Below are 15,862 nucleotides of genomic sequence, written 5' to 3' on the forward strand. Positions count from 1 at the left end.
ATAATTTATATCCCAAGTTGAGTTCCCCAGAAGCAGAGCCAGAGACATTCTTTTTCAAGGGATTTATTGAGGGAGTGGCCTCAGGAGTAGGGGAGTGGAGGAAGCGAGACGGAGCAGAAGACACTATGCAAAAATGCAGTTTTGGTGAGAGGTTATCTTTGGTCTGATTCTCAGGGGAGGTCTGGAGCATGAATTGCTCCTCAGAGTTGGTCCCCAGTAGGACAAGGGGATGGTCTTTCATACCCCCTACATCAGGCATTAATGTAGGTCTGCTTCAAGGCATGGGGGAGGAAGAACATAGCTGCTAAGGGGAAGTAAATCCTGTTTGGTGAAAGGCAATTATCCAAGAAGAAGGCAGCTGTGAGCTGTTAGCAGCCAACACATCCAGCAGCTGGGGGACATGCCCACCATTTACTAAGGGCATCCAGAGCAGGTACCCCCAGGATCTACTAGATCCACACAAACACAAGTCTAGGGCAGGTTGTGGCGAACAGCAAACAGCCCTCAGCCCTCAGTTTATACTCAAAATGAAGCTTTAAATCTCAAACAGGATAGGGAAGCAGAAGGATGCAGGTGGCCTTCAGCCAATAATTGCACCTGTGTGGATTTCAACCTCTTCTTCCACAATGAGATTAGCCTAAGTAATCTCTAAATTCCCTTCCATTGCCACAGTTCCTTTATTCTCATCATGGCTTCCTCCGATAAATATCAGATATGACAGCAAAGCAAGAGGACCCCGGTTCTGTATGCAGATAGAAATCAGGAAGACTCAGAGATCACCAGCAATGCAAGGTTCAAAGTCTGGACAGTTAGGTCAAAATCAGAAAGTCCCAGAGTCTAGCCAGCCAGAGCAAGTGGACGAGGGAATATATAGGAGAAATATAAGAGAAAACATCACCCAAGGAAGATGTGGGCTCACAGAGGCATTGCATGTTACAAGAATCTATTAAACCAAGGTCCACAAAGCTTAGAGCCTAAAGGGAAGCAGCTGGGTGAAAATAACCACCCAGGAGACCAGTGCAGAGGGGGCAAAGCAAACTGTAGTGGGTGGGTTAAACAGAAAGGAACCGAAGTTAGAGGGCAAATGGCAATATCCTCTGACCTGGCTGTGGGAGCCCCAGGAGGGCTGGAGGCTGAGAAAGGGCAAGGCAGTATAATGCAGGGTGAACAGAATCCCTTTTGCAGGCTGCTAGGCGATGATAGGAGGTCTGGTTCTCCCGGGCCCCTAGTGCCCATCCTGAATTCCCATCCTGAACTCCTCCGATCAGTGTTTCTACCTCTGGCTTCCGACGACTCTCACCAAACGATTCACATCCATGTAATACATCTTGTCATTTTCACCCAATGCCGCGGTTTGGAGTGGAAGGTGGTAGGGGACAGGACCAGGAATCCTGAGGCTCAGGGTTTGTGTGCTACAGAGTCAAGACAGGATGTTAGGACCCCTGAGCTGACCTGGGGCTAGGGAGGGGGACACCCATCAGCAGACCAGGTCTTGTCTTTTTGCGGGAGGAGATTCTGGGTCTGGCAGGGTCTGTCTGATAAATGACCTGAGAAGGGCTGAGGACAAAAGCAATCCGGGTCCCCCTGCCCCTCTGCAACATCCATTGTGAGGCCACAGTCCCATTCAGCCCCATTTCCCCCCATTTCCCAAGCCGCTGGGATGGGGCCCCCTGCATCCTCCGCTCTTCTCCACAGGGCTGGACAACATACACAAGATCACGTCCCAGGGTCGCTACGAGCTGCGCGTGGACATGCGGGACGGCCAGGAGGCCGCCTTCGCCTCCTACGACAAGTTCTCAGTGGAGGACGGACGAAACCTGTATAAGCTGCGTCTCGGGGGCTACAACGGCACTGCAGGTACCCTGGCCACCAACCCCTCACCAAGCCCCCAGCAGCACCCCCGGGGCGGTAAAGACCAGCGCCCCCGCGCGGTCAAGGCCTGAACTGCACCAGGCGGCGGCCACACCCGGAAACCTGTGAATTCCCTGTCAGCCAAAGAGCAGGGGCGGAGGAAAGGCTGGGAATCACTGGCGCTGGTCCCTTCTGTCCCCAACCACCCAGGTGACCTGAAAGCAATGCCTCAGGATTTCAGTTTCCTCATCTGGAAAATCATAATAAGGCTGCCAGCCCTACTTCACAGAGTAGTCAGAAAAAGATGCAATCAAAGCAGCAAAAGTACTTTAAAGTTAAAAAAAAAAAAAAGCACAGTGTCAGGGCAAAGCATTATTTTCCTTGTCTAGATTAATCAATATGGGCTCTTATCCAACGAGTGCATAATCATCTACTTTCTGGTGAGAAATTTCCTCCTGCAATGACATCCAGGAAAACCATCTTGCAACTAAGGGAAATAAAGCAGACCCCTCCATATTCTGAGGGGCCCCTCCCCTCAGCAGTCATCATAACGCCTTTGTCAGGTGCAAGCAAGAGCCCTGGAAAGATCCTCCTCGACCATGTTTCTTCTCATTCCTCCACGAGAACCAAATACATGCTCGCATTTCCTGTATAGATTTTTATGACATTTCGACTAAGCAGAACAAATGTGTCCATAAGCTCTGTTGCATTAATAGTTTGATTGGAATGTAATATCCCAACCTGTTTCTTAGGCTTTGCCAGTCTGTCTCCTAGGTTCTATTATAGCACATTTCATAAAAACCTGTTTTGCCAAACATTCTACTCTTTGGTAAATGGAGTTATTGGTCCTTTCATTAACTCCTGTGTAAGGGCTAAACGCTAGTCTGTAATTTTAGCAGCATTTTCATGACTCTTGGAATTAATAAGATCATCAAGGTGCTGCCCTTCTGATTACTGCACCTGTCCAAGTATTTCTCTTCTCACCCAGGTATCGTTACTCCGCAGGAAGACGTGCTTCATTCTTGTTCATTTGGAGATTGTTCCTGTCGGTGGTCAGTCAGGTCTGCCTGAGATGCCCCTTGTGGTGGCTCCAATTTACTACACTTTGGGCATAAAAGAGCCATTGAAATGGAGTGTATTAAACAAGATGTCAGACTAAATCATTTCAAAAAAAAAAAAAACCTGATACAATCAACTCCCTAAGATTAGAATTGTATAGAAAAGCAGTTCTTATTCTTCCCTCAGGAAGAAAACCAAGCTTTGCCCCTTGCTCCCCTGTTCCACCTTCCTCCCCCCTCTTCATCCACTCCAGTACTCTGCTTCTCCCTGCCCGCCCCCTTGCCCCATGGGCCCAGCCATGCTGCCTTTACCACAGCTCTGTCTTGCTACCAGGCCCATGGAGGGCAGGGCCATGGGACCGCATTCTACTCTCATGTCTCCTAGGCAAATCCTGCCAGCAAATTGACCAATCATCATGAATTAATTGCAGTCCGACCCCTCTCTTCAAATATTCAGTTCATCTTCCTCAAATGATGAAAACCTGGGCTTACATGGGCTGCCCCCTTCTCTGGGTAACTCCACTCAGTGGTTGCTCTTTCTAGACCAGAAGGTCTCCAGTGGGGAAGAGCCCATCCTCTCTTTCTGGCATTCGCCATTGCCCAATTCCCCTGGCCTTTATCTTGACTTGTTGCTCATTTTATTGGTCCTACTGACAACTATCCGTCCTATGGCTTCCAATTCATATTCATCCCTTTCTCCTGTCCCCATTTCTCAAGGCTACAAAAATCTAGGTCTCTCATCAAGACTCTGACCAGAGTAGAACTGAAAACTCCAAAACAAGTTATCAATAAAAGGTTGTTGAGCAGCCCCAAGAAGGTCATTGTGCAAGTTACAGGGACTCAAAACAAGCATAAGACATGGCCTCTGCAAGAATGAAACAGCTGTTTTTCAAAAAAGAACCATAAAAGAAATGATACTCACTTCTGGCTTACCAGGAGCTTATTGGCCTCGGAAGGAGTGACATCTGGCTTGGGTCGCAATAGCAAGGAAGGCAAACCCTGGAAGAGAAGTCACGGGAGGAGAAGTTACTGTGGAGGGAGGGCAGGCGTGGAGAGCCTGGCTCCCCAGGGCAGGGTGTGAGTTCAGAAGAAACAGAAAGAAGATTGGCAGAGTAAGGGCCCTAAAACCAAGGGAGCCCTGGTAGGTCCTGAGTCTTCTGGATTTGGGGGTTTTAGGAAGATCAATGTGACAGCCTTAAACTGGATAAAGTAAATCTGAGTAAAGAACAGAGACCTGCTGGCAGCTGCTGCATTAATCCTGGTAGGAGATAATAGGAGACTTGACTAATGTCAGGAATTAAGAGAAAGGTATAAATCTGAACAGTGGTTTGAGAGAGAAAAACCAAGACTTGGATGATGCACTGAATATATGAGGTGGTATGAGGCAGAAATGAGAAGGGAAGCCAGATTGGGGGAGGAGATAAGGACCAATGCTGGGATCTATCCAAGACTGCAGCAGGCAACATCAGAAATGAAGGTGGAGAGCACTGTTGTAGGGCAGTAGTGGAGAGCAAATTCTAGATTACAGAAGGACGAGCTGGAGATGAGAATATAGGAGGTGGGCAGAGCAACAGAGTGACTCATGGTAAAGAAAGGGTCACTAGAAAATAGGATTAATCCAAGAAGTTTTAAAGCTAAAGGATATGAATTTGATTTAGGATTAGAGGAGGTGACTATGCTAATAAATACATATTTTATGTATATATATATAAAGGTATATTATTATTTTTTTCTTTTTTCTTTTTCATGTACATATACATGATATATATATCAGATATATATATAAAAAAAGCTCTATTTTCTGCCTTCCTCTGGACCTGGAAGAAATGTGACTGAGTTTTATAGAGGCACCTGGGTGGCTCAGTCAGTTAAGTATCTGCCTTCAGCTCAGGTCATGGTTCTAGGATCCTGGGATCAAGCTCCACGTGGGGGTCTCCCCACTTGGTGAGGAGTCTGCTTCTCCTTCTGCCTCTGCCCCTCCCCCGTGCTCAAGCTCATTCTCGTTCTCTCTCTCTCTCTCAAATAAATAAATAAAATCTTTGGGGCTGCCTTGGTGGCTCAGTGGGTTAAGCCTCTGCCTTCAGCTCAGGTCATGGTCTCGGGGTCCTGGAATCAAGTCCCACATCCGGCTCTCTGCTCAGCAGGGAGCCTGCTTCCTCCTCTCTCTCTCTCTACTTGTGATCTCTCTCTGTCAAATAAATAAAATCTTTAATAAATAAATAAATAAAATCTTTTAAAAAATGAGTTTCAGGTAGTAAGATTAGCTATCAATGGACACAAAACTAGATTTCTTGGAGCCTGGGAAGAGCAGATGAAAGGATGGGACAGAAACATGATATATTCAGTTGGGGATCCAACTGACGTGAGGGAATCAGGCTTTCTCAGAGAATAAAGACCATCCCCTCAGAGTAAGCCATGGTGGGAAGCAGTGGAGGCATTCTTGGACATGATTAGGATTTTCTTATCATGCTTTCTCCTGTGGACAGGAACTTGAGCTTGCTGAGATCCCTCTTTACATGTGGCACCAAGTTCTGAATGTGGGGTTTTGGGTGAGGGTTGACCAAGCTTAAGAAACTGTGGAGAAGGCCAAGCTATGGATGCATGGTGGTAACCCAGACTGACTCAAGCCACCATGGCTCATCACTGGGTCCTCTGGGGATAAAGGAATCATGAATGTTGGTGCCCAGTGCAAGCCTAGAGGGAAAAGACAGGGGAGTGAAGTGGACTGAGTGGACAGAGCTCTCAGCATAAGGTCAGAGGAATGAGGAATTGAGAAGCAGAGAGCAGCAAAGAAGCAGCTGACCCAGGGGGTAAGGTGGAGTAGGAGTTTCCTACAGCCCAGCTGAGGAAATGCATGGGAACGAGATAAGTAATGGAAGGTCCCATAAGGGCAGGCTAGGTGTGTTGGGAGTGGGTCAGATGTCCAGATAGTCCTGAAAAAAAGAGGAACAAATGAGATGGCCTCATGAAAGCATCTTTTTCTTTATAGGGGACTCCCTCAGCTATCATCAGGGACGCCCTTTCTCCACAGAGGACAGAGACAATGATGTTGCCGTTACCAACTGTGCCATGTCCTACAAGGGGGCCTGGTGGTATAAGAACTGCCATCGCACCAACCTCAATGGGAAATACGGAGAGTCCAGGCACAGTCAGGTAGGTGAAGCTGGCCGCCATCTTGAATGACTCAGGGCTGTGGAACCCACCGTCCCTTGGCTTTATGTGTTCGGTGCACAAGTTGGTCTTACATTTCCCTCTGTTAAAAAAATAAATTTAGGTTGGGGTACCAGGTGGTGGGTATTATAGAGGGCACGGATTGCATGGAGCACTGGGTGTGGTGAAAAAATAGTGAATACTGTTATGTTGAAAATAAATAAAAAATTAAAATAAATAAATAAATAAATTTAAATTTATTTTAATTAATTAAATTAATTTTAAATTTATTTTTTAAAATAAATAAATAAAAGTCAGTCTTGAGAATGGACTATCATGAAGAGGAAAGGAAGGCAGGTCCTGAGATAAGAGTGAGACAAAGCAGAAGCCAGAGGAGAGAAAAAAAAGCATCTGGACTCAGAACTTAGAAGTCACGCAGAAAAGCCCTTGACTACCAGTACATTCCATTCATTTCATTTCCTCATCTTAGCCATTCCATGAAGAGCTTATCAAATTTAGGGACAGCTTCACAGGCTGGACCTCATCTAAAGAAGGGTCCCAGGAAAGGAGAGATCAGAAAACCAGTGTCAACTGGACTAGGTTTCCCCCTTAGAGACTACAAGTCCACAGGCTGGGCTGGGAGATAGAGCAACCACATGGGGCTTTCCCAGTTTTAGCACCCAAAGGCCAGCAGCCAGGGAAGCCCCTCCCTCCTGAGCCAACCAAGATGGCTGGTCACCACAGGCAGAAATTACCTGACTCTCCCCTCAGGAGTGAGCAGTCCAACACAATCATTCTCCACAAGATGCTCCTATACTATTGGGATTTTGAGATTCAGCACCAATAACCGGTGCATGCAAATCTTAAAAGCCAAAAACATAAAGCTGGCAGCAAAACATAACCTGATGAACACTCTGACCACAGCACACTTAAAAAGAAAAGCTGGAGAAAGTCCCAGCTCCTTCGACCCTATCAGGAGCTGGACCACAGAGCTTCCCATTAATGGAGAATGACTAATCCTCATCTTGGATTCCCCGCTCCTGGTGTTCTCCCTCTTTTCAAGCCTGGTGTTCTGCCTGGGGGGTGGCGGGGACCTGACGTGCCTGTCTTCCTCCTTCCCAGGGGATCAACTGGTACCACTGGAAAGGCCACGAGTTCTCCATCCCTTTCGTGGAGATGAAGATGCGCCCCTACAGCCACCGTCTCACGGCGGGGAGGAAACGGCGGTCCTTGCAGTTCTGAGCCTTGGGCGGCCGCGGGCCAACTGACCTTTTCTGTCATTTGTTTGTATTTTATAATATGAAACAAGGGGTGGGGGTAAGAGTACTGTGCTTGGCAACGTGGGAAGGGTGTTGGAGGAAGCAGGATATAGCTGTTCGTGGTGTCTGCTGTCCCGGGCCTGGGCCTCGGTCTCCGTGCTCCCTCCCACCCAGTCACCCTTAACCTTCCCCTCCTTTCTCACTGAGGAGGGAAAGTCTGGAATGTTTTAAAGAGACCAACTGAAAGGCAAGTCCTGGGGTCAGATAGCTACGGCACCAGGCCTTCTTTTTCTGGACACCTAGGAGCTGCCCTTCACTCCCAGGTAATCGTGCTCTGGTCACTGCCTTGGGTGGCCAGGTTCTCACAGCAGCCCCTAGGAGAAGCCTCGAGAAGAGCGCTCTGCCAACAATGCCCCTTCAGAGGAAATAGATTAACCTCGCCCCGTCCCAACAACCCAAGTCCTTTTTAATGGGCCAAAGATTTTCATCTTCTGACACTCTTACCAGCCAAGTGTCCTATGACCTTTTAAGAGCAGCGGTCTTCTTCCCAGCCCCAGTCAGCCCTGTGCCTCCATCCATCCTACCCTTAGAGCCCCATGGCCCCACAAGCCCAAGGCATTGTCCACTCCTGGCCCTGGGCTACACAGTGGCTGTGTTCCCTAAGGGTCATAAGTCATTGCCCCTTCTCTTAAGTCAGTCAGACAGAACTCCTCTGTGAGCAAAAGTGGGAGATGGTTGTAGGTTAAGCACTTTGGGGTCAGACATTGAGGAAAGGACAAAAGTAGAAATCAGGGCATCTGCCATTTGAGATTACAGGTCCCGTGGGAAACACAGATCGTACCTAGCTCTATTTTCTTATCTCTGGTCCTATTTGTCATGGATTTTTTTTTTTTTTCCCTGAATTGCGAATGGAAGGCCTCATTTCTGTGTTCAGCCAAGCTCTCCTTAATGTGGGTGGCTTAATAAGGGTCAGAAGAAGAAGTTATATGACCAGGCAGCCGTTCCCCTGACTGATAATTCCTGGAAAGAGGTGAAATTCAGGGGAGGGGGGAGGGGCTGTTTTTGTTTTTTGCTCTTTTTTGGTCCTGTGGGAAATAGGAATGACCTCTGTAATGAGTTGACATCATGAGAAGCCTTTCTCCATCTTCTTTTATTATTCTGCCTCTGAGAGGAAAAATGAAAAGTGCCAGAGGAAATTACATCTGGAAATCCAAAGGTGAATAGGGGACGATTGTGGGCCTACCTCCAATTTTATGAGATGTGCTCTCTTCACTACCATGATTTGATTTTTAAGCCCAAGAGAGCTCGAGGGTCCAGAAACTATGACCCTTTGGCTTCTCCAAACCCAATGTCAGCGGTAGCTATTCCTGCGGCATCTACCAAAAGCCACACCCAGCCCCGCAGCAGCCCCCCTCTGTTCCCCTTCCATTCCGCGAGGCCCCACTTCTGTTTTCTGTAATGCCCATGATTAGCCGAACCAGGACATCTTGCCCTGTCCCCAACCAGTTGCCGGAAGATCCTGAGAGTTGGCAGTTTCCTCATGGAAACAGCTACGTTCTAACCCAGCTCTGACTCCCAGGAGAGGACGGTCACTGGGGCTGCTGATCACACTTTATACAGATGACGTTGGCTGCCACTAGCCACAGGCACCCTGCCGCAGCGGGCCTCCAAGGCCTTGCCCACGCCTCTGTGAGGCTGTGACTGACAAACCCGGGATGAGACATGGAAGCCACGCTAAGGTCAGCATGGGCTTCCAAAGGAACTAGGAGAAGGAGGAAGAAAGAGAAACAGTCCTTTTAAGAAACATGTAAATTCCAGTGAGATTCGGCTAGGAGAGGGGGATACCAATGAAGAGTAGGGAGCACGCTTCGAGGAAGCTGGGGGCTAAGCTAGAGGCCGCCTCTGCCATGTTGTTCGCTCTGTGACCTCATCAGGGAGGTTGTTTTCTCTCTCCAGGCCTCAGTGTCCCCTGTTGAATAGAAGCTTGGACTAGAATGGCTACCATCTTCCTTTCCGGTTTTGATAGTCAGTGATGTTGGTTTCTGATCTGGAAATCTAAGTAGAAATTGGCATTGATGAGGAAGCATGATTGATAAGGAAAATTCCCCCTGAAGTTCTGCTTTGTGAGGGAGGGAAGAAGGGAGGAAGGAAGGAGAAAAGATTCAGAAGTCATAAATCACACACACACACACACACACACACACACACAGGAAAAAGCACTGCAGAAAAGGTAATGCCAAGTAAGAGGCCAAGTTCATTTTGCCTGTAAAAGCAGAGACTGAGGGCCTGAGTGATACCAGCACAGCCTGCCTCGTCAAGGGAACTGAAACGAACAGAGATTATGATTCCTTGTGTGGTCAATTCAGGTGAAAGCCAGGAAGTATCAGTTGAAACCAAAACCCGCCTTTCATGACAACCATTTTACCCTATGGAACATTTTTATAAATATTATCAGCAACATTGACTGAATTCATTTCAAAAACGTTTAAAGCAAGAAAAGGACTTTAAAGATTAGCTCACCCAACCTCCTATAAAAGGATGTATAGATTCCTTTTACTAAATTGAGTGTTTTTCTCATGAGCTTTTACCATCTTCAAGAGACACTGTGCCCCGTTCTCTCCCCAAAATCCACAATCAACTAAACTCAAAGCTTCTTAACTTTACTGATTCCTGCTTACCCTGTTCCTCCAAATTTGTGTTCTTCCCAAGGGTGGATCCAGCAAATGACATTCACAGAGCACTCGCCTACGCACACCTCTTTCCCTCAAGGGACTCCTGGAAATAGAAGTGGACCCTACCCAGAGGCAATTTAAGTGCAGGATTAGGATTTAATCCCAATCCTAATCATAGGCATTTATAAGCAAACAAAACCTACCAATGACTACAACAGATCCACTGCCTAGATCCAAGATCCAGACAGTTTTTCCTTTTCTCATTTCCCCATCAGATAAATATAGTTCCCAAATGAGTAACTCAGGGTCTCCAGGGTTCTTTCTGGAAGGTGGGGGAGGGTGAGGGAGGGTCGTTGGGGGTGGAGACCAGAAATCTGTGGAAAATTCCTTCAGGCCTTTAGACTGGATTTTACTGAAGGAGGGAGACTTGCTAGGTGTGGCCACAAGGTGGCGATCACTCCCCCCCAGTCGTCGCAGGTAACTATGAAACCGGGTGGGGATTGAGCGCAGCAAGCCCCTAAGGGTTTCCGGGAGAACTCACACCAAACCAAGTTTGGGGAAAACCAGCCAACTGATTTGCACAAGGGATTGAATTGTTAAAGAACAACAACAAAAATGGCAGCAAGGAAATGCAGAGCAAACTTCTATAAATAGTTAAATCCCCCCCTACCCCTCAGCTACCAGCTCCCCCATGGGCTGCCCCTCCCCCCGCAGGGGTAAACCACCACCCCACCCAGTGCCCTGGAAACCAGCCAGCTCCTTGCACACTGAAAACTGTTATTTTAAAGACAAACCTGAAGAACCGAAGTTGCCAATGAGCTCAATGCCAAGCCAAACAACCCTAATCACATTTATACTTTTAAAATCCGGTCCCAGCACAGAGCCGTAGATTAAGGGACACCAGTTCATTATGGAATCGTTTCAAAGAGCTCTTTTCAAAGCATCAGATGAGAAAAAGTGGAACCTGTGAGCAGTATAGATGCGCCAAGCGGAAGAGGCTGTAACAGACAAGCCCATGACCCAGACTTGCAAGAATTCTCGGGCAAGAAAACACTTTTTTTCTTTCTTCTTCCTTCCTTCCTCCCTTTCTTCCTTTCTTTCTTTCTTTCTTTCTTTCTTTCTTTCTTTCTTTCTTTCTTTCTTTCTTTCTTTCTTTCTTTCTTAATTTTAACCTCTGCCCAGAATTTCAGGAAAGGTAGAACCACTTACTCAAGGTCCATGCTTACTTTCAATCACCTGACTCCCATTCAATCTCATTCCTACTGCCTTTTCTTTCCCTCCAAAGCAGAGACTCTACTTGTCTCTCACTGTCTAGTCCTAAAACTTTGAAAAGGAAAATTCAAACTTCGGTTTAGTTCCAAGAATCCCATAGAAGTTGAAATAATTTGTTCATGTGCTTCAAACTTGCCAAGGCCTCAGGACCTCGGAGGCCGTGTGGGGGAGGTCTGTGAAGTTTGGGAGTCTGCCTCTTCCACAAAGCACCAGATGCCCATAGCTGCAGACTCGGCTCCACCCAACCTCCCTGGGTGGCCTGTCTTTCTCCAAATAGCAGTGACAGAGAGGTCCCACTCTCAGGAAAGTCGAGACCTGGTGCTGGCTTCTGGGTGATTCCTGTAGCCTCTCTCTGGCTAGACCTCCAGGTCCTTTGGCCACATTCCCAAACATCTTTGACTGAATGCTCCCCCATGCTTTTGTGACTTCCATAGCCCCGCCCTACCCCACACAAGTGTAACCAAGCTTCCCTCAACTGTACTCCAGCATTTTGGCACCATGGGGCCAAATGAGAATTCACAGTCCACATGAGACCTCCAAAAGCAAGGAGGGAAAAAGCTCTAGTACACTTTAAGTGGGCGTGTGGTGTAGCTACAGGTCCATTTGAAAAAATGGCCCTGGTCCATCCTGATGACAGCCCCATTTGATACCCTGATGTCTGTTCTGTGTTCCTCAAGCTTTGAGAAATAGCAGGGAAGAAGAAAACATAAAATATAAACCCTTAAAAAATTAAATAACAAAATAAAAGAAGGGAATGGATGCTTGGAGACTGAAAGCAAGCCCTCTACCAATGGCCCGTGGTAGAAGTACCGAGAACAAGGTCTAGGGACCTGCCTCAGTTCCTTGAGTTCTGGTCTCACCTCCCACCAGAGAGCTCCTGTCAGTTCACCCACTTCACCGGAGGAGAAACTAAGGCCCCACAGGCCTGTCACTGCAGAAAACAAGAAGCCGAAGGGCTGCCTTGGCTTGTTCAACCAGTCCTGCCTGGACCTTACTTATCCTTCACGGCACTTGCAAGTCTTATTTGTCATCTCCAGCATTTCTGATTAATTTTTCAAGGTCACCCCTTGCCTGAAGCATGACTTCATTGCACCTGCAGCACTTCATTGTCCAAATGTCCTTGGAAAACCTCACAGTCTTTGGACAGTGTTGCTGTTTTCTGCAGACCGGAAATCCTCCCTCCTTCCCAAGCTTAATAAGGCTACGGCAGAGCATCCAAATAACACAGGTCTTGTTCCTCAGACGAGCTCTGCCCCCTCTGTTAACTTGGCAAATCAGCTCTTCCTTGTCTGCTGCTGGGCTGATGCTAAATTTCCAGTTCAGAAATGTTTAACCCTTTTAGTCTCACTGAATCCGCCCTCCCAGGCATTGGCTCATTGGCAACATGGGCTCATGGAGGCAGAGCAAGATCCCAGGAGGCCTGGAACATCTAAGCCACAGAAAGGGTTTGGGCTCAGATGTGTGACCAGGAGGCAAGTGCACAGATGAGAACTATTGTTTTCTTCCCATTCCTGGTTGAGCCACTCCAGGGACACACTGTGTTGCTAACATCCTGCCATTGGACACTAATGTGTTCAAAAGACAAATACGGGGGACATACCTTCAGAGCAGAAGGGGATGGAAATCATCTAACCTGAGCCGCTCATGTCATACTTCTGGAAAGAGAAGCTCAAATATGTTAGGCAACTTGCCCAAGTTCACACAGCTCATTAGTAACAGAGCTGAGATCAGATCTGGCATAGGCCTTTTAATATTTCTATCCCCAACTGAAGACTAAGAGAAATGGTATTTACTATACTCCTACTACTTTTCAGATACTGTGCTAGGAGATTTACCTGTGTTACTTCATTAAATCCTCACCACAACCCTGACTCAAGTTTTACCATGTGGAAATGAAGGCACAGAAAGGTTTAATGACGTGCCCAAAGTCACACAGGTACTAAGGAGAACCGGGATCAGGATCCCTCTGTCTAATTCTAAAGCCCTTGTTTCTGCCCCTTCAGGAGGCTGCTGCCCCTTCTATTTGTATAGCCTAGTGGCCGCCATCTTGGATTTACAAAGGATTTGTACAAATGGGCTGCTGATGCTACATCCCTCTATCTCTTAAGAAAAAGGAGTTCTTATGTTGTTTTCTGCTACATACTCCGGAAATCCTCCAGAAACAGCCCATCAGATCTTTTTCTTTCTTTTCCCCTTTTTTTGTTTTTAATTGGGGAACCATAATCGGAATCTACAGCAGGTTGGTAGCAGATTAAAAAAGACTAGGACACAAACATTATGTCCCTAATCCTACTTCTTTGAGAATATAGTGGCCTCTTTCCCACCCAACATTAGAAGAGTAGGTAACTCCAGAGTCATTCTCAAACGGGTGGACAGGTTGGCAAGACTGGGGGGAAGGAACATGGCACAGGTTCCTAGAGCACTGGTTTTACTCCAGAATTTAAGAAGAAAGGAGTTTTATCACTAATATATTGAAGCCAATAGAGACAGTAACAAATGCAGAAATCGCATGAATTTTTAGGCTAAAACCAGCAGGCTGCACACTGATTGGACTCTTTCCTCCCAGACTTTCACGGGCTCCATGAGAGTATCCCTGTAGGGACACATCAGTGAGAAAATTGGGGAACGAAGCTAGAGGAAGGCAGGAGTCTAGTGTTACTTATTCCCCTCTTCCAACCTGTCCCTACCTCCTCCGTGGGGAAGTGTGTGTGTTGTCATGGGATCTCAGAGGACAGTTAGGTACAATCTCAGCTCTCTTTACCACAATGGAGGAATTTAGAAGGAAATTAGTCCTGGTAAATTGTATTTTTGGCTGCCAGGCCCAAACTCCAGAAATGAACCCCTTCCTCTTAATTGGCTGCTGTTTAGCCATAAAGGAAATACATTTCCCTAAGAGAGAACACTTCATGGTCCTCTTCCATGTGGAGGCTGCTGGGGGAGCTGAGATGCCTCTGTGTTAGATGCAGTGGACACCGTTGTTTTTACAAAAATGTCTCCCCAGTAAGTGCCCCCTTACCAAGCCCCTTTCCCTGCCCATGCCCTCTAGACTCACACCATGGTCCCACAGACTCAAGGTTCAGAATCTAGATGCGTTACTGGTAACACAGTCTCTGCCTTCCTATCCTGTGCACACACACGGGCATCCAGTCATTCTGACCTCAGAAATGCCCCCAGGCCCGCAGGAAGTCCCAGGTACCCTGAGAAAGTCCCTGGGACTTTAAGGAGCTGTTGTGTTGGGCCCAGGCCACTGAAACCCACCCTGGTGGTCTCTAGATTGTTGTTTTGAGAAATCATAAACACCGAATCCTCCAGTCCCCCCGAATTTGAGTTTGTCATTTTAACCTTTAACGGCCTTTTCAGGTAAAAAAAAAAATAACACCGACCAATGTACTGCCTTTGTAGCTACACTGTGCTTGGGAAAAGCATTTACTTTAAAAGAAAGACTGGAAAGAAGAAAAAGAAAAAAACAAGAAGAAAATGGAGTACACACTCCTTGGGCGATGTACACTTCCATGAACTGAAATAAAAGTAAAAGTAGAGGAAAGGAGAGGAGAAGCCAACGTTCCCTCTCCTTTCGTGGCACTGTAGCTCAAAGACAGGAATCTCCGCTTGTTAACCATTGTTAACTAGTATTTTTAGTCCTGATTGCTTTTAGCTTCTGTATAGTTCCTTTTTTAAACACATTTTCTATGCGTCAATAAAAGATCCGGAAGGAATGGTGTGCGCCCCTCGCCGTCCTCCATCCTGTTCTCATTACAGCCTCACTGCCCCGACCTTCCTCTTCCCACCATCTACTCTTTCTCTCTCTGCCTCTCTCTCTCTCTTTCTTCCTGCTCAACCTCCCACCCACTCTGAATTCTTCATCTCACCCATTGCTTTTACCCTTAGAAGAGGTCCGTGACGGGTGCCAGCCTCTGCTGGATGCCCCAACATCACCCAGACCAGTCTGGTCTATGGTGTGGAGCCCTTGATTAAGCCACAAAGATTGACTCACTGTCCTATTCCCTGGACCCTGGAGTGCCCAGTGGTAGCTGGATCGCCGAGGCTCTGGTGCCATCTATAGGCACTGGCAGAGAATATTTAATTGTCCTAACTTGCCCAGCCTGTCTATCCTCAGCTCAGACTCCAGCTCCTGGGACCCCCCCCCCCGCCCCTCTCCCACACACACCCCCCGCCCTGCCTCTCAGACTTGGTCACCTGGGAAAGTGTTCTCCTGTTCCCTCCCTTGAAAATGAGCCCCCATGCACAGTGTAGGATCAACTCTCGCCTCCAGATCATACAGGTAAGACCCGGCCAGGTAACAACCCAGAGAGCAGGGGAATGCGGGAGACTTCCATCCAGTTCATCTCCCCAAGTTCTCAAGGCAGAAGTTTAGAGGAAACAGTAACAGATCAGAATTGGGGACCTGAACCCAGACAAGTCCTGCCCCCCACCTTGTTGGAGGGGGAGGGGCATTCCAGGAGACTACCTGAAGTGGGGGGGTTCCACCTGTCTGAATCTTATGACAATAGGAATTACCCAAGTGGGAAGGTGAGGAGGGAACACTACAAATCAGAGTGAGAGGGCACAGAAGAGCAAAACCTATAGGAGCAGGGCTGGG

The 15,862-nt window shown here is 47.5% G+C and overlaps 1 protein-coding gene and 1 long non-coding RNA gene across 5 annotated transcripts in view; one reads left to right on the forward strand and one right to left on the reverse strand.

Annotated features, from left to right (window-relative positions):
- Window positions 1-10,189, forward strand: part of TNR (tenascin R) — a 396,460-nt gene extending 386,271 nt beyond the window's left edge. For all 4 annotated transcript variants that reach the window (XM_082703940.1, XM_082703939.1, XM_082703942.1 and 1 more), the window contains 3 exons: window positions 1,696-1,857; window positions 5,899-6,062; window positions 7,182-10,189. In XM_082703940.1, the coding sequence (XP_082560066.1) occupies window positions 1,696-1,857; window positions 5,899-6,062; window positions 7,182-7,301 (446 nt within the window). In that variant the 3' untranslated portion in view covers window positions 7,302-10,189. The remainder of the gene's footprint in view (window positions 1-1,695; window positions 1,858-5,898; window positions 6,063-7,181) is intronic.
- Window positions 9,471-15,080, reverse strand: LOC309850256. Its single transcript, XR_014304153.1, has 2 exons — window positions 11,163-15,080; window positions 9,471-11,118 (listed from the first exon to the last, which is right to left on the reverse strand). It is a non-coding gene; the product is annotated as an uncharacterized lncRNA (long non-coding RNA).
- Window positions 15,081-15,862: the final 782 nt, after the last annotated feature.

Source organism: Mustela nivalis (genome assembly GCF_964662115.1).
Source record: "Mustela nivalis genome assembly, chromosome: 16".
Taxonomy (NCBI): domain Eukaryota; kingdom Metazoa; phylum Chordata; class Mammalia; order Carnivora; family Mustelidae; genus Mustela; species Mustela nivalis.